At 38.8% G+C, this 21,736-nt stretch overlaps 1 protein-coding gene across 5 annotated transcripts in view; it reads right to left on the minus strand.

The window, feature by feature from the left end:
- Positions 1 to 21,736, minus strand: part of RALGPS2 (Ral GEF with PH domain and SH3 binding motif 2) — a 116,435-nt gene that overhangs the window by 56,573 nt on the left and 38,126 nt on the right. For all 5 annotated transcript variants that reach the window (XM_054165538.1, XM_054165536.1, XM_054165539.1 and 2 more), the window contains 5 exons: positions 19,575 to 19,625; positions 16,492 to 16,575; positions 10,196 to 10,285; positions 8,668 to 8,760; positions 6,595 to 6,721 (listed from right to left, as the gene is read on the minus strand). In XM_054165538.1, the coding sequence (XP_054021513.1) occupies positions 6,595 to 6,721; positions 8,668 to 8,760; positions 10,196 to 10,285; positions 16,492 to 16,575; positions 19,575 to 19,625 (445 nt within the window). The remainder of the gene's footprint in view (positions 1 to 6,594; positions 6,722 to 8,667; positions 8,761 to 10,195; positions 10,286 to 16,491; positions 16,576 to 19,574; positions 19,626 to 21,736) is intronic.

Below are 21,736 nucleotides of genomic sequence, written 5' to 3' on the forward strand. Positions count from 1 at the left end.
TGCTCAGGATTTTTTTTTTACATTCAACTTCCACCTTCAAATTCCTTAATTAAATAACAGTATTTATTGATACTTTGAACGTCTATGAGAAAACAAAAAGCCCTGACATTAAGGTTATGACTTGGCACTTCGAGACACACCCTCTGCTCCAATTAGGAACGATGAGGTTTGAACAAGTGTTCACACACCAATTCAGAGAAGGATCAACTCTCTGAATATTAAGACTTTTTCCTCCAACACATCTTTCTGCTGACATAGTAAAACAGGGTATTCTTCCTGCCAACTCCAACTTGGATTGTTCTTGGGACATACACATTTTCCTTTCCCTACATGTACACAACCTTTGATACTGCCCAATATTATATTTTTCTGCCTTCTAGATACCAGATTTCCACTGGGATTAATATATAATTGAAGAAATTAATCAGACAACACCTTTCCAGCCTTTTACAAAAGCCATGTAACATAATGCATCAAAACCAAGATACTTCCAAAACAACAAAACGTTTGCTTTAGGCACCAGAGTCTCTGAAACTAAAGCTTTCTTCCTAGTATATGAAATTATTTAACAGTTGTACTTAGCCACAGTTTACCTAATTCAGTTTGGTATTACACAAAAGGAAACAGGCTGTTCTGAACCATATCCAATGTATTTGTTGGGCATCTCATATGTGCCTGCAGGATTTTAAGAAACTTTGCCTCTATTTAACATAAGAAACCCTAACAGCTGAAAGAATAATCTAGTATTATAGTTATGTTAAATTAGACAGTATCAATTGCTGTGCAATGCTCCATTTGTAGTTCAGAGGAGAGAAAATGGCATTCTGCCTTCCAAACACATTCTCTGGAGTAGACAAAGCTTCCTGATAATACATGGCTGCAAGGGCTGTAGTTAAAACTTTGGTCAGAGATCAAAGCCACAGAGTTTCAACAATATTTAATTGGGGTTGGGGGTGGGGTGGGGTGTGGGAATCAGGCCTAGCATATTCCATTCTCAAATTCTAGTAACTTCAGTGACACTAATGTTTAAGGTCACAATTCTGAAATTGTTCTTCATAAAAGCAGTATCTGTTTGTTACAAATATCATAGAGACCTCATTGACTGAGTGTTCTGTAAAATGCTTTTTAATTGCAAATGCTTAACTCTATCTATAGACTGTTGTTTTTTCTATGGTAGCTGGATAGAAGAGCAGTTCAGGTAAATGCAGAATCTGAAAATGCCCTCCAAAAATGTTCCTTTAATGAACACTTCTGATGGATTTAGTTCATTCAATTGACACATTTCCTCTCCTTGGAAGAGATCGTATTTTACAAGAATCTCCCACCAGCTACAAAAGCTGTGTTTATGCAGTGCAGTGAAAGGTGTACTTTACAGAACCCCCTGGGTAAAAATGGCTTTCACTCAGCCATTCAATCTTATATATTAGACATTTAAAAGTGAGTCTTCCCCCATTTAAAGCTGCAGGATGACGCTAGCTAGACATTATTATAACAAAATACATCCAACGAGGTCACACTGTACGAAGGCTGTGCTCTGAAAGACTTAACTTTAAAGATGCAGGTTTAAGATTATGAGGAGGGAAAGCATAGTGTCTCTTTTTCGGGATGGTTCATATTCTGTACAATAATTCACTATTTTCAAGTGCTTGCAACCTGCTCAGTTCTTAATTTTTGGGTTCATGACTTAAAGTTTAACATCTTCTCTCACACATTTTTAAGAAAAGTGTTCCAAGAGAGGCTGTAGCTTCCCTCAAGCCTACTGCCCTGGACACTCAGAAGCAGTCATTCAGTGAAGGACACACCATTCACCACTCCTGCATTATCAATCCAAAATTAACCAAGCAAACCTTAAAAATGTGTAGCCTGTACTAAACCTGAAACACAGTTTTCACATCTATTTCCAAAGTCTATTGAAAGCATTATCACTGAAGTAGCTGAATATTCAGATGAACACTTCAGTATCAATAACCTATTTTCAGCTTCTCTGTTTCTGGATGTAATTCCTGAAAGACAGCTATAAGAAAATATTTCACAAGGTAGTACTGCTTAGTTGAATAAAAGTCTTACTTCTCAAGATATGGCTCGATTGTTTCATTGTGCTACCTCGAACTAACCAGCACTTCACAACAGGACTCCTTTTGAGAACGGGTTTTTATTCTAAGATGAGATATGACATCACATACACACTTCCTACTTGTTTTGGGTATTTTAGCTGGCCAGGTGATGTAACTGTGCTGGCAACCCACATTACTAAGGAGAGCATGAAGGGGTTTGCCGGCATTGCACAGCTCTTAGCAGTGACATTTAAGTTAGGGAGTCTATACTGATGATGTACTTCTCTTAAGTTTCTAGAATTCTAGAATAACATCACACAAACTGTTGCAAGGAACTGAAAATTACTTCAATCCCTTCTCCATTTAAATGTGGAAAGCTATCTTTATCTTGTCCACAGTGAGTGAGCTGTGCTAGTAACTAAACCGCCTGTACCTCTGTGGCTCCACTCCGATTGCAAAGACTTGGTACCCAAAAGAGAATCATGAACAAACTCTACACCTGCCTTCAATATTTGGTTGTATAAGGGTAAACCTAACAAGCTCTGAAGGGTAAAGCATTCATTCTTGAAATCACAGCTGAAATTCCTTTACAGAATAGAACAGACCTCCAAAAATCACTGACTCCAACCTATCACCCAACACTATCCAATCAACTAAACCATAGCACCAAGTGCCCCATCCAGTCTCCTCTTAAACACCTCCAGTGATGGTGACTCCAACACCACCCTAGGCAGCCCATTCCAATGAGCAATCACTCTCTCTATGAAGAGCTTCTTCCTAACATCCAGCCTAAACCTCCCCTGGTGCAGCTTGAGACTATGTCCTCTTGTTCTGGTGCTGGTTGCAAATCTAACTTTGTGGCAGGCTTCATTCTCTGCAGTCTTCTACAGAACCTTGCAGGGGAACACAGCAACTGCAGGACCTCTGCACCAACAGTAAAGAAAGCCCCCTTCTTTTGCCATCAATTTTGGAAATTGACCTTACAGTTAATTCCCCTGCCCGACACAAGCCATGGTGACAATTTCAAACTGCAGACCTTTAACTGACTTTAGCAAACAGTTTAAACCAGGAGCAGCACTACATCCCTACACAATTCTATACCTGAAGTAATAGCAGAAAAAGACCCTTTCAGGAATTACAACCCATATCTGGAAAGCTTAGAACAGTAAGTAAAACAAACATCTCATGTTATTTCTGTCCCATATGTCTCCTGCATCAGTAAAAATGCCTTGGGAAGGAAATTTGAGAAATAATACTCCTGCAAACCTACTCAGGTCTTGCTGGAGAGCAAAGCTTTGATCAAATGAAAAAAATTAGAGTCAACCATCAGTCTTCCAAGATGGACCCAGACTTATCATGACTGTATTTTCAAGGCAATCTTGTTCTTTTTGACACTTATTTAAACCTTACAAATTTAATTTTAGAGGGAGTACACCAGTAGGCATTTGCTATTGCTTTGGAGAATTAAAGGCCTCAGGACATACTTCATGTCATCAGTAGGAACTGGTATCACATGAAGTGAGGTCACAACACATTAACTACAGCAGGTCACAGCACAGAGCATCTCTTTCTAAGCAGAGAAGAAACACACATTTCACTTCAGCAAACTATCAAGTGAGGCGGGATTTTTAGTGTCACAAATACACCAAAGCATAAAGATTTCTCTGTATCAGAAGACCATAATGACAAGGGTCACAGTATTATGAGATTCTAAGGGAAAAAATAAGTAAGTCTGACAGCAGGCTGCCTTGGGACTTTTATAATCAACAAGAAAACCATTTGAGCCTGGCTTCACATTCCAGTATTCATAGCAGGTAAGCAAAAAGCATCTGGAAGGATAGAAACTGCATTTCAGAACCACATACAGTGTATATAGGCTATGTGTACAGGATGGAATAGCTACAAAATTGCATGTTTAATCACATTACTTTATGCTTGGCTTCTTTTCTGCCCCTTTTAATTCAGGTCTGGTTTTAACAGCTGTATCAACAGAGTAGCATGTAGTAATACTGTCTCATTGTAGTAATATGGTCTTGTTGACGCCCAAGGTCTTTTCTTCCAAACACTATTGAATATACCTTCATTACATTGTTTGAGGTCAGAGTTGAAATTACAGTCTTTCATATGTATGTGTTTTCTTTGTCAGTCTTTACAAAGCATTATTTCTGACGTTCCTATCACCTCACATTCCCTTTGAAGATGCTCTCACCACCCTGGTGAAAAAGACTAGAAATTAGAATGATGTATATATGGCATCATCACTCCCACATGAAAGGGCAATAACTGTGGGCAGGTATTCCAGGAGATGCTTCATTTTTCAACACAGACAAAGATGTTCCTTGCTCTCTTAGTGATTGTTGTCTCATACATCTGATGATATACACAACTTGAAAAGGAAAAGAATGGTCACACAGCATGGTATCTTACAGTGAAACATGGCATTTAGGATGGAAGGGTGGAAAGAAGAGATACCTTCAGTGAGATCTGTTCATCTGCTGTTCAGAACTAGGTGAAAGACAAAAAGCATCTAGTGCCCTGCATGGAGAGGCCGAGAGACCTGGGGCTTTTTAGTCTGGAAAGGAGAAGACTGAGAGGGGATCTAACAAGTATTTATAAATATCTGAGGGATGGGTATAGAGAGGGAGGGGACAGGCTCTGCTCAGTTGCACCCTGTTATAGGACAAGGTGCACAGCACAGGAGTGCACTCAACATGAAGAGGAGCTTCTTCACTGTGAGCGTCACAGAGCAGTGGAACAGGCTCCCCAGAGAGGCTGTGGAGTCTCCTTCTCTGGAGACTTTCAAGACCTGTTTGGACGCATTCCTGTGCAACCTGCACTAGAATCTATGGTCCTGCTCTGGCAGGGGGTGTTGGACTCAATCTCCGGAGGTCCCTTCCAACCCCTACCATCCTGTGAATCCTGTCACAGCTGCAATTTTCACACCTGCACTTCCGACAAAATATGCTCATGCTGATTGTTCCATTCTAGGCACAATTACCAACATCTGAATACTTGAAAATGCAGGAAATTAACAGCTGCCTGAGATCATGCTGGAACTCGATGGATGTTTGTGGGATGGATGTAACACGGAAGTAAAAACTAAAGACAGAATGAGGAACACTACAGGACTACTTGTCATTAAAATTGGTTCTCCAAAGCAAAGTATTTTTTTTTCCTATTTGAACATAAAGCACATAAAATTCAACCCATTTTGAAAAATCATCATTCTAGACTCCAACATTAATAAATGCTATTTTCACTCATAACAAGCTAAGAAGGAAGCAGCTGAAATAATATTGCGATGGATGCACAGATCGTAAGACTGTCACGTTATTAATCTGGCAAAAGTTAACAACCCAGCTGAGTAGGATAGACCAGACTAGATTAAACCAGGTTGGAAAAGACCTCTGAGATCATCAAGTCCAACCTTGGTGCCTCATCCAATCTCCTCTTAAACCTCTCCAGTAACGGCGACTCCACCACCTCCTTGGGCCACCCATTCCAATGGCCAATCACTCTTTCTGTGAAGAACTACTTCCTTTTTGGTCTCTGCCCACCTGACCAGCCTGTCATTGTCCCTCTGCAGAGATCTCCTACCCTCTAACAGATCAAGACCTGCCCCCATATTGGTGTCATCTGCAAATTTACTGATGAGGGACTCAATACCCTCATCCAGATCATCAATAAAGATATTGAACAGGATGGAGTAAAGGAAGTATCAAACTTCAGGAACAATGAGATTACAGTTTAATAAGCCTTGATCACCACAGGAGGTCATCTTGAACCTAGGTATAAGAGCAACTCATTTCTGCAAAAAACATCAACTCTTTCTTCTGGAAAAGGAAGAAAGTAGGTAAACATTTCCTTAATTTTATGTGACTAAAAACATCTTATTGCATCAAAGAAAAGCTTCACTAAAAAAAGCACACTGATCATTTTGAAAAAAACTAATGCACTAAGCAACACTAAACTAGCTTGGCAACAAACCCATGCATATTAAACCACATTTATTTAGTTTTCAAGTACAGAAAAATATAATTTACTTATAATTATTCCACAATGTCATAATAAAACCCAGTTTCTCCTGTCACCTTTTGTATCATGAAATGCAGCAATATCTCCAGATTTTAGCATCTTCCAAACCCTAAGATCTACATTTATGTATCTCAGAGGCTGACAATTTAGAGCTTCTCCTAAATAATCACCACCATTGCTGTAACAGTCAAGTATTAAGCAGGCAAATAATTTAAGTACTTCTCCAGGAGTCAATCAGTAGATCTGTACAACATATGGGAAGATAATTTCCTAGAAAACTGACACTGTATGTATAATCTGAAGTGTCTGTAAGGTTTAACAGTTATTTTCTTTCTGAGGCTAGTGAAGCGATTTCTTGCCATACACAGTATCCAGAGTCAGCTAGCGGTTACAGATTCCTTACTGAAGTATTTCACAAACACTTAAAAGGTAGTGTCTAGTTTGTGTAATTACTGGAGAAGTGTGTGTGTCATTAGTGTTTCCCACCAAAAATAATTTAACTTACCTAAATAGGGAATACAAGGAGTCATCTTCAAACTGCTGATATAGTCTCTAAGCCTTTTGTAATTGTCTTCTTTACTCATAACATACTCCAGCTTATCAAAGGTGGCTTTATCCTTCCGACTCAATAACTAGGGCAGGGGGAAGACAAAAATCAAACAATGAGTGAGACAAATTTTTCAGACACACTGTCAGCAGACATGAATTTAATCCTTTTTCTAGGAACCTTAGATTACCAAGTGAAAACTTAATGGCTCCTTTCAACTCCAGATTCCACCTGTGTAAGGTCCCTTTATTTTTTTTTTTAAGGGTGAATATGCCTGGACCTGTTCTCCTGACTTTTTAAATTGCATCGACTGCAGGATGCTACAAACTATCTGAGAAACAGAGAGGAAATCCTGTCAAGGTTCCAGTACTTCTTGTCAAGGTCCCTCTGCAGAGATTGGAAGTATTGGAAGGTAACTGTATGGCTTACTTTAATGGCTTGGTGTGCCTTTTCATGTGATGCCACTTGCTTTGAGTATACAGAAAGCCAAAGGCTTAGAATTACTTCAGGAACTTATCAACTAAATCAGATTGCAGTGCACGTTGCTAGGAGCTATCCTGCAACTGGAATTAGCAAAGGCTTAGATCAGATGATAAAAAGCATAGACTGACTTGGGATTGTATGAGAAATTATAAAGACCTGCAGAAACTTGAAAGGTTACCTGGCACTTCAGAGGCTGTGAGAAGGGCAAGCTTTAAAAGCTGACATATGTGCCAACAGCATAAAAATAATCCTCTCCCAAATGCAAACTAAGAATTCTGGTTGACCAAGCAGGAAAAGAAGCTGGGAACACTCAGTTCTGAATGGCATAATCACAGTAGTAACTAATATGCTTCTATCACTATATAGCTGACATCTATTTCAAGTCATTCAGAAAGAAAAAATAAGTTAAAATAATTTTAGCATCACAGTTAATGTGAAATTGTGAGGCATCAATTCATCAACATGACAAAACCAGAAAACCAGAAGTTGTCCTCGAGATAGTTTTTAAAGTGCTAACTTCATTAAGACTTCCTTAGAGACATTCCTGGTATTTTGAAGCCATGTCTTACTTAATTGTCCATTCGCAAAATGCGGCCAGAATTCTACACGAGTACCTCAGCAGGAATGAATTCTATTCAATTTCTGCTAACATTTATCAACTTAACAACATTATAATTCAGTTATCAGACAAATAAGCACTTTCTGTAACGTGTGAGGATGTGTTGACATCTTTTCTAATGATCTATTTGCACGGATCCCTGACACAGGAGTATTTTGGTCACTTGATTATTCTCTCACACTTGAAAATGTCACAGTTCATCTGTTTATACAGCTGGATAACTACACAATGTATGGCTATATCAAGCAGTGTTTTCTCAGCTCTGAGCCATCAACAAGCAGGTCATTCCTAATGTTATTCCAGTTCAAGGATAGGACTACACAAAAATAAAATTAATTGTTGTCAAAAACCAGATGTCAAATAAAAATGTTTCCAAGGAAGGCCATTCTTTCGTAACTGTACAAAAGCAGACCTATAAATATACTGTGTGAAGCAGTTATTGTAACTATGAAAATAACCCTGAAAACTGAGGAACTTTGCTACATTTAGTTATCAGTCAGAGAAGCTACAAATCTCTTTATGGAAACTGAATTGAGACTTTCTGGACATCTGCTCTCCATAGCAAAAAAATTCCAACAGTATAAACTTGTACATGATTAAAATACGACCCACTTTGGCATTCATAATTTTCCAGCAACTAAATACAAAATAGCTTCTGGCCAAATTAGGAGCCTCTACGTTTAGCAGAATCTGCAGGGAACTATTTTTCAAAGGAAAATATTTCTATGCTGGAATGGAAAAAAAAAAAAAAATAAAAAAAAATTCAACAGGAAACCATTGACTTCACAGGCACCAGAAATATTACGTACATGGTGCGAGAAGATGAAAAGTATCTGTAATAACTCCTACATCCTTGAAAACAAGCTACAGAATGTTGTATTTTCCCAAGAATAAATTAAACCCCTTCCATTCTCCTGCTGCTCACTCACCGCCCACGTTTTAGTCAGCCTGAAGATGGGAGCACTCTGTAGGCCCGACACAACTGCCATAAGAGCGTGCAGGTTATTCAGCTCGTACAGTTTCTGGGAACAAAAATAGATACAGGAACAATAAACAACACTCCAAGTGCTGACATGAATGGCTAGATTAAATAACCATCTAGGACTGAAAAAAAACTTGCATGTTCTAAACCAAAGAATTAGTTACAGCGAACTGCTGTGCACTCCTATCATTTTGATGGCGCCTCCTAATTTTTCATTACCACATCCATCCACATTTGGAGTAGCTCTTTCACAGTCCATAGAGAATCCTTCCAGAAGCTCCATAAAATCTAGGGCTTGGGACATAGAAAACAAGTGCCAGAAATTTTCTGATGTTGAAAGCCAACAAATTCTTCTCATAGCATTTAACTGAATTTTAATCTTAACATGCCAAAAAGGACAACCTCATTGTGAATGATGTCATCATGGCAGCACTTGGCATTGTAAATGTATCTGGCACTGCAGCTTTATGTAGCTACCAAGACTGCATCAGAGCACCCAGAAAATACTACTGCAGGGTGAAATCAAGCAGGGCATTTCAAAATAATAGTGTAGCTGATTAAAAATGAAGAAAGGGCTTTCCCAGCTGCTGCCTGCATTGAAACAAAAATCGTAACCCCCCAGGATAGCAACTATTAAGCCCAATTAGTTCATGCATTAAGCAATATAGTATGAGATATCATTAGAGAACTTCTAGGGATACAATGGAGAGTTGTCAGCACAAAGAATTCCCTGTAGAGCAGATTTACAGCTTTTCTGAAGAAAAGTTCATTAGTGTGACCTCTGGCACCAAGCTGCTTTGCTAGCAGATTTGATGTACACAGAAAAATCCCTCAAAATGCCACTTAACCACACTTTAAGTTCATGGTAGCAGGCATATGCAAGCAAAGCCAAGATAGATACAGTAAGTAAATTAAGAGATACCAAAAACAGGGTCCACATATAGTTTCTTACTTTTTGTAATTTTTACAACTCACAGGTGAGCAAAGCTCAGCTAACTATGCTTGTCTCAAAACCAGCAGCATTTCAGCAGACATCGCTGTCTGCACTCCACTGATGAGATCAGGACTGTTCAGGGTACTGTGCTCCAAGCAGAGCCTTGGAAAGTTCCATCCAAGTACTAACCAAGCCTGATCCTACTTAGTTTCTGCACTACGCACCTCAGTTTAACTAACAGTAGAAAATACATCTGGTAAATTATATTATCTAATAAACTATATTTGAAATAAAGCATCTTTGCATTTCCTTAGATGAGCTATTTTTTTCCATTTCAGGACTCAGGTCAGTATTTCTGACAACTTTGTTACACACAGAAGCCAAGCAGCTATTCATGTCAAAAGATACAACCACAGCTAAATCAGGTATTGGCTAAATATTTACACATGTGTATTTCTGACCTGACCAGCTTAAGTATAACAACTGTCATCATGGTGAATCCCACACCACATCCCCGCCTCCCCTCCATCCAAATTCTTACCTTCGCAGTTTTAATATAGTGGCTCAAAACCTCAGCTCTTATTTTTAAGGTTTGTGCATGCAGAATCTCTCTAACAACCCAGAAGCTCACCTAAAAAGAAGAAAATTTGCCTCTTTTAAAAACAGTTTTAACATTACATTTTTCCTATTTTTATTTCATGAGTAACATCTTACAAATCTCACAGCTTTCAGCTTTCTTCTATAAAGCTGGATATATAGAAGAGGCAAACCAATATAACCCAAATGCTAATAACAAACTTTGTCTTCAAAGTGTTTTTTAATGAAGTTTTTCTTCAAAAGCTATTCTGCTCATTCATGATACCTTCTACCATCACATGGTCAAGCAGTTGCTTAAATGCAATTAATAAAGCCAACTTGTATTTAGAAACAAATATTTTTATCTTGTTATACTCTCTTCACCTTCTGCATTTCTTAACTGGTAGCCAGAACTGCAGTAATTTGCTGGAGAGCCCATGTTCCAATACTTGCTTTCCTCAGTGTCTGGGGGGCTAGAACTTTTTCATTCATAGAATACCAGGTTGGAAGGGACCTCAAGGATCATTCAAGCCCAACCTTTCAGGGTCTTTGTAAAATGTGTCACATCAGTTAGTTGTGTATACAGCCCCTGGGATCTGTTTTTCTAATGAGGAAAGCCCTTATGCTGCCAGTACATCTTCAAACAAACAACAAAACAAACAAATAAACAAAACCAACACAACAACAACAAAAAAAAACCAGCAAAACCCTATACAAACTATGCAGACTCATTTAAGGCTAAGTTTGAGGATGAGATACCACAGACATAAAGCAAATGGCAAAACTGTCAAACTTCAAACTATGTTCTCCCAAGAAAATAAAATCCTGATGAAATTGTGATAATAGAATCTACAAAATTAAGGACTACAAAAAGTAAAAATTCTAAAATTGAGTTATATCTTTGGGTTTGATTTCACATAGTTTCAAAGCTGCATTATCCAACTCTCAAAGGAGCTGACTAGCTTCAGCTGCAGTTTCACTGACATTAAAAAAAAACAACCCATAAGCAGACCAGTATCATCTAAACAAAACTGAACCATAAAATAGGAAGGCTCTACTATAACCCAAGGCTTATAGTTTGGATTCTTGCTGCTGGCTATGCCAACTGCCTGCTAATACACAGCACAGTACCATACTCACTTGCTAAGTTTTACAGGACTAACATCATCAGTTGTACAAAAATCAGTTATATTCCATATAATATGAAGAATGATTGCTCCATTTTGTAGTTACATGAAAAAATTAAGCTATACTTTGAAAGTTTGTTGACATTGCTAATCCTAATCTTCTCTCCTCACGTCCTCTGCTTTTCTACACTTCAGCATAAAGGTGAATGACAGAAGATGTTGTGGGCCCCTCAGTTTAGGAAAGATGTTGACTTGCTGGAACGTGTCCAGAGAAGGGCAACAAAGCTGGGGAGGGGTTTGGAGCACAAGCCCTATGAGGAGATGCTGAGGGAACTGGGGTTGCCTAGCCTGGAGAAGAGGAGGCTCAGGGGAGACCTTATTGCTGTCTACAACTACCTGAAGGGAGGCTGTAGACAGGTGGAGGTTGGTCTCTTCTCCCAGGCAACCAGCACTAAAACAAGAGAACACAGTCTCAAGCTGCGCCAGGGGAGGTTTAGGCTGGAGGTTAGGAAGAAGTTCTACACAGAGCAAGTGATTGCCCATTGGAATGTGCTGCCCGGGAAGGTGGTGGAGTCACCATCATTGGAGGTGTTCAGGAGGAGACTTGATAGAGTGCTTGGTTGCATGGTTTAGTTGATTAGGTGGGTTGGGTGATAGGTTGGACGTGAGGATCTTGAAGGTCTCTTCCAACCTGGTTTATTCTATTCTATTCTATTCTAAAATAAAGTAGCAAAGAGGCAGCAAATTGTAAAAAATACTTTTATGCATGGATCCACATTTAGCAAGATACAGTGTGACTGCTAGTTACAATCCCAATGAAAACAGTGTAGGAAGACATCTGCGCTCTCCTAGAGAAACACTGTCAACCTGTCATGCTGCTTTGATGTTTAAAAATAATGCTAAACTACTTCTTGTAAACTAACACTGCCTATGGATTCAGGTTCCTGCCCAAAGTTTCAGTTAAAAAGGTGAGATTTCCTGTTTATCCTGTTTCACATTGCGCAGCATGACAGCTCTTTCTGGAGAGCAGTGCGAGAAGATCGGCACCTCCAAAAGCGTGACATTTTCAGTGAAGTTACAGCGATCCGATGAGCGCTGGGATGTCAGAACACAACAGCTCTCTGGGACCGGAAAATGGAAGAATTACACAAAAGCCACAAAAAACCCACAAACATCTTGCATAACAGCTGCTTTCCTTTGCTCTGTTTGTCTAAAGGCTGTATTAGCCAGGAAAGACTTAGCCACAGCGCTCATTTTGCTTTTTTCCTTTCTTCTTTCTTTTCCTCCTTTTAATAGCATAGTGTCTTCAGATAAACACTTACCCTGACAAGTATAAAAAGTGGTTCTGTGCAAACTGCATTAGTATATAATACATATGGACTAAGCACATAAATAATAAAGTATTTGACAGTACTTCAAAATACTGTTAAAAAACGTTAGGCATCGGCTTAATGTTCTGCTGGGGTTACGCAGCTTGAGAAAACTAACATTTCCCTTGACTTATGAATGAGTTTCTAAGGAGATGCTTTTGCTTTGAAGATGATAGAATCACAAAACGTTAGGGGTAGGAAGGGACCGCCAGAGATCATCAGTTCCAACCCTCCTGCCAAAGCAGGATCGCCTCAGGCAGGCCACACAGGAATGCATCCACATCAAGGGAATTTAAATTTTAACAGATTTTTATATCATAAAGAATTTTGTAGCGACAATACATGTCTTGCTGCACCTTAAAATCCCAAATCTGTTTGGTCTCAAGTTCCCACAGCATTGCAGTAGACCAGGCTATGAAACACCTGCTCAAAATACAGAGCAATGCTCATTTTCATAAGGATGAAACAGTTAACTATGTTGGCCCTGACTTCTATGAAAGTTTGTTAGTACAACAGTGGCATACGAGGAAGCCTGGTTTCTGTCCCAGCCCCAGCCAGAGCGAATCACAACTCTCCCAAGCTCTTGCAGGAAAAACAGACCAGAACAAGGTTTGTTTGCAGAGATCAGATTTTTTTGTTTGCTTGTTTTTGTTTTTTTAATATGTAAAAGAAATCACATATTTAAAGCCAATACTTAATAGCAGACATACAGATCTATGGAGTACCATGTAGCAATGTATTCTTCAAGGACTATAGAGTCTTGGCACGGAATGATTCCACTCATGCCTGTTCCCTGAACTCAATCTGCTCTTACAGACACCACATATAATTATCACATAAGGAATGCTGGAAATACACCACTCCATCCTCAGTGGACTGCAATCAACTACACATAATCATTACTGTCCAAAATGCTATCGGCAGATCCATTTGCTGTGAAGCAGCTGCTAGTGATTAAATATTCTCTTTACTTGTAGAGTGGGAGCTGCTCATGGGTTTCTTTTGGCAAGTTGGGGGGGGGAAAGGGAGGAGACAGATGCATAATGCATAATATAAACACAGTGAAATTTCTAAGGTTTACAAAAGTTTGATGAACTGCCTGACAAAGCCAAAAGTCACAATGATTTTTTTCATTACTTATTTTTGGTCTCAGCATTAAAAACCTTTAGGTACTGGGGAGGTGCTCAACATGAACTACACTATGCTGAGCAAGCATCTGGGGTAAAAACTTAGTGCTAAGAGGCAAACCAGGCAAGGAAGATGAAAATAGCTTACTCCACTGTGCCTTATTCCCAGCCATCACTGCTTATCCCACTGGAATGCTTGAGTTTCACTTCTCCCAAAAGGATGGTGAATCTTACAACATTACTACTGGAATGAGTCCTCTAGAATCTCATGCATTTGGAACCAGAGGCCTACAGCACATCAGAAGTCAAGAGCTGAGGTACTAGCATGAATAGGAACCTGCAGCTGAAATAATACTTGTCCCTTCCCCTGCCACCACTCTCCAGACCTACCATACAAAGGTAAGACTGATGACTTTTCTTGGTGCCAGAATAAAAGCTAATGTAGACTTCTTGGAAAAGCAAATAGTATGTCTCTCACCCATCAAAGCTGCATGTGGCAGTTTCCCAGAAAAACAAGTTAGAGGGAAACCCACCCAACATCTGAGCAGTTGTTAAATAGCTTGTCTTGTTCCCTCTTTACTACCTATTCTTTGACTCTTCAAGGCAGAGTTTCTCCTACAAGCTACTACAACTCCTAGATCAATGTTCTTGGCAAATGACACCTTAAAGAGAGCAGAAACAAACAAGAAAAAAGAAATAGGAAGGAAGATGTAGAAATGCCTCCCAATCTTTTGGCTTCAAATACAGCTCACAAGACAGCCTAAGCACTATAGCATCCAAATGTGATGGTGCTAACAATGTGAAAAACAGCGAAGCAACTCATCCTGTTCCAAGATTTAATGGTGAATTGCAATGGCTCCAAGCACTTACTGGCTGCCTGTTAAAAAACGACATTTATTCATTTCTTGGGAGATAATCAGTGGAACAGAGCCTCAAATTGGCCTGTCTGGATTGCACTGGCGACTCCACAATATTCGCTGACACAGCAAAGACACACTCTAGATTTCACCACTGTTCTTTGTTTCAGTGGTGTCCCAAAGCCAATTCAGATCCCTGCCAATGTATTTCTTTTAGATATTAAAGGCAGCAACAACAGGCATCTAAGTAAGGGAATTTTCAATTTACTGAAACCCAGTAAGAAAATTAAAGCCAGGGACAGATTCTGTCAGGTGGACAGGTCTTGACTGGAGCTTAAAGACAACAGAAAACAACAGCCTTCTGAAGGTCTTGAAAAATATTAAGAAACCATTAGCAAATATATTCTCAGTGAAGGAGCTCATCAGCTTACAGAGGAGCACATCCAACCTTCATGGCTGTAGAAAAAGCACATGGACCAAGTGAGGGTTAATTACATACCTAAACCTCATGATAAAAAAATTGCCATCTGTTATTTGCAGAAGTGGTCTCAGGCTGGATATATGGTCCAATAAAGGAGCCACTTCAAAAGTTAGATCAAGAATATGTCAAGTAAATGCCACCAAAAAACCCCAACTGAAACAACAACCAGAAAACAAAACCCAACAAAACCCAAACCTCTGCCCTAAACCCCCAGGATTTCAGGAGATTGCATGGTCATGGTAAGTTTGCTGTGTATGTTTTTAATTCAGTCAAGAGGAGAATCAGGTAAGTGTCTAAAAACCATGCCCAGACAAGCATTCCAGTCATTAGAAGGTTAAGAAATACTGTAAGCATTCCCCATGAGAAATAAGAGGATTTGGTCACATCCTCACTGTGAGCAATAATGGAAAGTGACAGAGTACATAACCAATGTTAGATCAAAAAGTTAGAATTTTGGTCTGAGTTTTAGATGACTAACAAAGATGTCTACAGATGTGAGACCGGGTGCAGACAATAGGACAGGAGTAGAGCTTGTTAATTTTGAGACATTAATAAACATTTACAAGAGGAATGATGAGGGCAATAGAATTACTTCATCTGCAATACAAAATAGGGCATTACACAAAAAAAAAACAGTTTTGAGGCTTGGGTGGCTAGCTACATAGCTGGAGTCCTACAGCTTTAATTGTAAAGAAAGACAAAATGTTGATCTTGTGAGTTAATTTTGCATAGAGAAATTTTTAACTAAGAAACCCACAGATCTCACACTGCCTGCCTGGAAAATTGTATGAAACAGACAGTTAAAGAGCAAGCTTTGTACAGGAAAATTCTTGGGAATTTTTACATTTTACCCATAATCAGCTTTGAAATGTAACCATATTGACAGCAGGCTCCTATTTCTGGGGACAAAAACATCTATGTGGAGCAAAAGACACTCAACTAACACACAAAGAAATCACATCTAATCACTACTCCAGAAGTCCTGTATGGTAAGCCTATATGTCTTTGTATAAAGCACATTTATGTGCTATAGAAAAAGCACACAAAGTTAAATACATAAATCACTTTGGATTTTCCTGTTTAATCGATAACTGCTATTTAAAACAAAAACCACAGCTAATTCTTCAGTGCTGTTTTGGGCTTTTTGTATACCTTGAAGATGAAAACTTAAAGTATCTGCTGCAAGGAGTTCCTTTAGTGGTCAGCTGCCATCAGCAAGCAAAGTGATGTGCCAGAACACTTAATTCTCCAGGCTTTTTAAATGTGTGCGTGTAATGACGCTGGAACAAAATAACTCACGTGATTGAATCTTCTGGTGAAAGCAACAGCATTTGGTGCTGAACTATATTTCTCCTTTTTATTCCAGCCACAGCTTGCCAGCTCCTGGGAGAACAAGGATGAAAATTCTTTTTTTTTTTTTTTAAAGTTACTGCATAACACACAATCAGAGCCATGAGCACAGAGAGGCAAATCTTAGTTTCAAGAAAAGTAACGGAGCAATAATACACTGAAGTAGTAAATATACACTTTCCTGTTTTCTTCTGTAAGCTGAGGTTCCACAACTGCCATTTCTGAATTCTGTTAAATTATTAGATTTTCACACTTGCATCTTTTGTTGAATTTGGAAATTCTTTTTTTTTTTTCTCTCCAATTCAGCTTATCTTAGAAACTAGTGAAATAATTCAAAATCCATTTTGTTACCACAGCAAATTCTGCTTTCGTGTGAATTTGAGCTAGAGGGATCAAAGCATTTGCTTTCAATTGCTTTCTGAAATACTTCAAGTCTTACAGGAGAAGATTCATCTCAATCAATCTACACATCCTATTATTTTAACTTGGCATGTTGCATTTAAAAAATACCAGAATAGTAATCTTTTGCAGCAACAACAAAACAAATGCTATTTCCAGCTTTCCCTTCCAGAGGAGACAATTTTATTTTAAGTTGAACAACAGTCAGAACTTAAATCATTTTGTGGAGTAAAAGGCAGCAAGGGGACCTGCTTTTAAGATAAAAAAAACCAGACATCATGTAGTTCCTCTACATAAGTCACCCTAAAAACCATAGACCTGCACATTCTAATTACTGGTAAAGCCTTAAAAAGGCAGTACCAAGTTACAGTCCCTCTTACTTCTCTGTCAAACTCAATCATCAGTTGGGCAACTAACTACACAATCTTTCTTGCTATTTATTACCACTCGATTTCAATCAACAGCTTTAATTTTTAAAAAAAATGATCTCATACACACAAAAAAATCCATGAGCTCTTCCATTTGTACAAGGAAAAACTGCTTTGAAGCTGATGGAGCTCAGCATTGCTTTCCAATGACAAATTCAATGTTTGAGTGTACATGTCAAGGTACATGTAAAGATTAACAAGCTGAATTAAGATATGGATTCAGCACGCAGTCCAGTAGACATCTCAAAAGACACTCAGACACCTACACCACTTCAGTGTCTGCTGTCAGGGCAAGCACTGTGTCTGGCTTCTTCCGACTTAAGTGGTCATCTGCTTGCCCTTTTTCCATAGGGAATTAACACAATTTAGATGGACATCAGCTATGAGATGACAGAACTCTGTCCACCTGTGAAAGAGCACTGAGGGACAGATAATACTTCCACGCTGTCAGTACCTTCAACTGCTTTTGTGCAAACACTTGAGAAGTGTCAAAACAGCTACTGTTCTTCATATGGATAGTTTCCAATGAAGGCACCGTGTGAATTTCCTACACAGTACATCAAGATTTCTTCAAAGAAAATTTTTTTAAGTTGCATTATTTCATTCTGCTATTCCCACTTAGATTGTCAATAACGAGTTAGAAAAGCCAAAAACACTAAATGTACTTTCTTGACATCTCCTAGAGACATTCTGTAGGTCTGTTCACACAACATAATCAGGAGGCAGCATCAAAATAGCAACAGATTATGAGGTATGGAGCACTGGATCAGCGCCACTATATCTAACTTGCTTGTTTGCTTCCTGCAGTTGTCAGACTGCTCATCCTGTGCAGCGCTGGCAGTAGGCTGCCGAGAATAAACTATCAAGCTCAAGCAGAGGAGTTTCATTAGCAGCAGATCATTAGGAAAAGTTGTAATCAGTTAAATTGATGGCTTGATATTTTTTGATACCCAGACCTTTGAACCTCAGTGTAACTAGGCACTGTGTAAAAACACCCAGAGCTCATTCAACTTCATCACTCGGGGCTGGGGGGAAACCTACAAAGTAGCAATGCTTTAAGATTAGAAAAAAGGAGTACACAAACACACACGAGGAAAATATTTAAAATAATCACATAAAAGGGTAACATGCTTTAAAGTTTTGGAAAAGAGCTTTCAAAAAAATAGCCCCTTAGAAGATTAGGATAAATATATTCTGCTAACCAAAAAGACACTAAGGGTGCCCAGGAAAAAGGGTCAGGAATCCAATGGGAGACTCTTTGAAGGAGTTAAAAAACCAACAAACACCCCAAACCCCCAAGAAACCCCCCAAAAAACACACAACAGAACCCACCAAGCAACAAACCCACAGTATCCATATAGGTTGGGAAACAGCTTGCTGAAATCGTGAAAGCTAAATCAAAATGTTTTCAAGTACAGACCAAAAGGAAGCCCTCAAAATATTCTGTGGGTATACAAATGATGCAATCAATAATTATGATGAAGAGATTCAGCAGGTTTTGCTACTTGAAGCAAAATGCTTGTCAGCATGCCAAAAGCAAAAGCCTGCTGCCAATAAAATAGATTCTGAAAGGCTAAAGGTGACTGATGAGCTGGAAAACTTTCACACTACTGATGAAGTGGACAAAAGGGGGAAAAAACCTTCAGTGCAAACCAATGCCCACAGGAAAATGCTAATCATACAGAAGGAAGGATAAACAAATTCATCATTCATTATAGTCCCTGTGAAGATTCTGAAACCATCAATTCAAGTCAGGCTGCAATCAGAAAAGAATCTTTTCATGATCCTTTCCTAGTATATCCACAGATCACACCCACCTTGAATACAAGATGCTCTTACAGCCATTTTCTTTTTTTCCAAAAGAAATACGAACCAGTAAGGGGAACAGGACAGGATGAGGTATGATCTAAACCATTATGATCACAATAATAAAATCAAGACGCTTATTACTCAGAAACATTAAACCACAGATACTTCACCTGAAGCACGAGCTGAACATATTTAAATACCAACACCTCATTCCCCTATTAGTTCCAGATATTTTTTGTGTTACAGAACTATCTGCTTCAGAGTTATATGAACTGGGACAAACATTAAGAGTTACTGACATACAGAATGGGCAATTCTAGAATTTAAACACTGCCATAACTCCCCCCCCCCCCCCCCCCCATTTAAGTTTGAAAACACAACCAATTAAGTACTCACCTCTGGCTGAATTGCTTTAAATACAGGGACATCCATTAGCGTTATCTGCCCCTGAAATGAAGAAAAATAATTATAAAGCAAGGTCAAAATTAACCTTGCATGCCATGAAGTTGCTGTGCTGCATGAGAACTTTATTTGTCCTGTTTCCTTGTATTTTTTGATTTTTCATTTTGTAGCTAATTTCAGACATTTCAGCACCTACCACAGAGCTCTCCTGCATAACCAGAGAATAAAACATTCTGAACTTTACATTTAATAAAATAAACTATGATAAATTCTCCTCAGGAGCATAATCCTGAAGTCACCTATGCAAATCAGAGCTTGAACTCCAAAACAAGACTACAAGGAACTAACTTCAGTTGCTGAAATTCAGTTTCTTTTCAAACCCTAAGCCTTAGTTTAGGTGTTACACAGCTCCATTCAAACATCCCTAAATTTTTTTCAATCAGTACTTGAACCATATTTGAATAACTAAGCTGAGTAATTACTTGGTTGAACAGCAACAGTTAAACAGCCATCTCACTTTGAGCAGGACAGAACCACTAAGTACACTTCCATTCTGGGAGGTCTTTGAAAAGGGAAAAGGGAAACTCAAACACCAAGTTTTGCATTTTGAAACACATTCACAGAGCTTTATTTTAATTATACAATTTAGGGTTGCTGTCTGCCTTTGTATCCAAAAGCAAAAGACCTTACATTTCAAAGAGTATGCAGGCAGCCCAGAAACAGCAGTGCCATCCAAGTTAGATATCACAAATAGAATTTTAACAATAAATCTGGAGACCTTGTTCTCATTTCTCACATGTAAGCTGCTTTATTCCCATTTCCTTGAGAACAACAGTTCCCCCACTTACGTACTCTGTGCTACACACTGACAGGTTTGTGACTGTCACAAATCATAACTGCCATTGAATGCCATTGTTGGATACCTGAATAGCATCTCAAATAAAGTCAACCTTGAAGAAAAATAGCTAGGGTGTTCTAATAAGAAAGCAGCACCTGTCCTACTGAGCAGTGATGTGTTTTGCTAAAGACAACCAAATCTGCATTTTGAAGCCCATCTCCTTGACCTCTAAATCTATTTTCAGATAGGAATTCTGGCAACCAAACACGACTACAAAAAAAATTATGCAGGTATTTTGCAGTACAACATCAGAGAAGTAACAAGCCCTTTCTGCATTTTCTTTTTACAAACTTCTTTCCTGGGCTCTTCTTTAGTCAGCTGCTCCTTCTTCCCAACAATGATGTTTTACAGCTACAGGAGATTTTTCTAGTGTTGGGTTACAGTGAGATTAAAATCAGACCCACTGAACTGAATTCACATATTCAACTACAAACCAACCAACCCGAAGGACCACCACTCACTCATGATTTGCACTCACCCTTCCACAGTATCTACAGACTATTTCAATGCCATCTTAAAAATATATCCTTAAACTGCCATTTTTAAATCTGGCAAAATAATCCACCTATCAGCTGCACCATCTGTCTCAAAACAACATATTATAAGGTACCTAAAAAGCTGGGATGAAATCAAGGACCTCAGTCAGCTGTATCCCCCCACATCCCCCAAGTTTATTTTAAGCAACAGCATTGAGTAAGAATGGAAATTCAGGAATATAGTAGGCCAAAGTACTCTTTGTCTTCAACACAACTTCTCTATTCCCTTGTAGCCATAGCAACTGCAATACAAATAGATAATAAACTTTTGCCAAAAACAAAAGATGCTTTTCAAACTGAAAGCGCTCTTGCTAACTGAAACCATTCTATTCTTTTATGATGAAGCTTATGAAAAGAAAGGAATGAAAATGGTTTCTTTTCCTAAAATTAAAGACTCTTCCAGCATTATTTTTCAGCCTGTCAATGTCAGAAATACAGAAATCTTCACACAAAGCACTTTTTTAAAAGGGGTATTTGTGGGGAGACCTTGTTGCTCTCTACAACTACATGAAGGGATGTTGGAGCAAGGAAGAGGACAGGCTCTTCTCCTTAATGACTAGCAACAGGACTAGAGGAAATAGTTTCAAGCTGCATCAGGGGAGGGTCACTATAGGTATTAGGAAATATTTCTTCACTGACAGGATTGTCAAACACTGGAATGGTCTGCCCAGGGCAGTGGTATAGTCAGTGGTAGAGGTATTTAAGCAGCATGTGGTCCTGGT

The sequence above is a fragment of the Dryobates pubescens genome, chromosome 11 (genome assembly GCF_014839835.1).
Source record: "Dryobates pubescens isolate bDryPub1 chromosome 11, bDryPub1.pri, whole genome shotgun sequence".
Lineage (NCBI taxonomy): Eukaryota > Metazoa > Chordata > Aves > Piciformes > Picidae > Dryobates > Dryobates pubescens.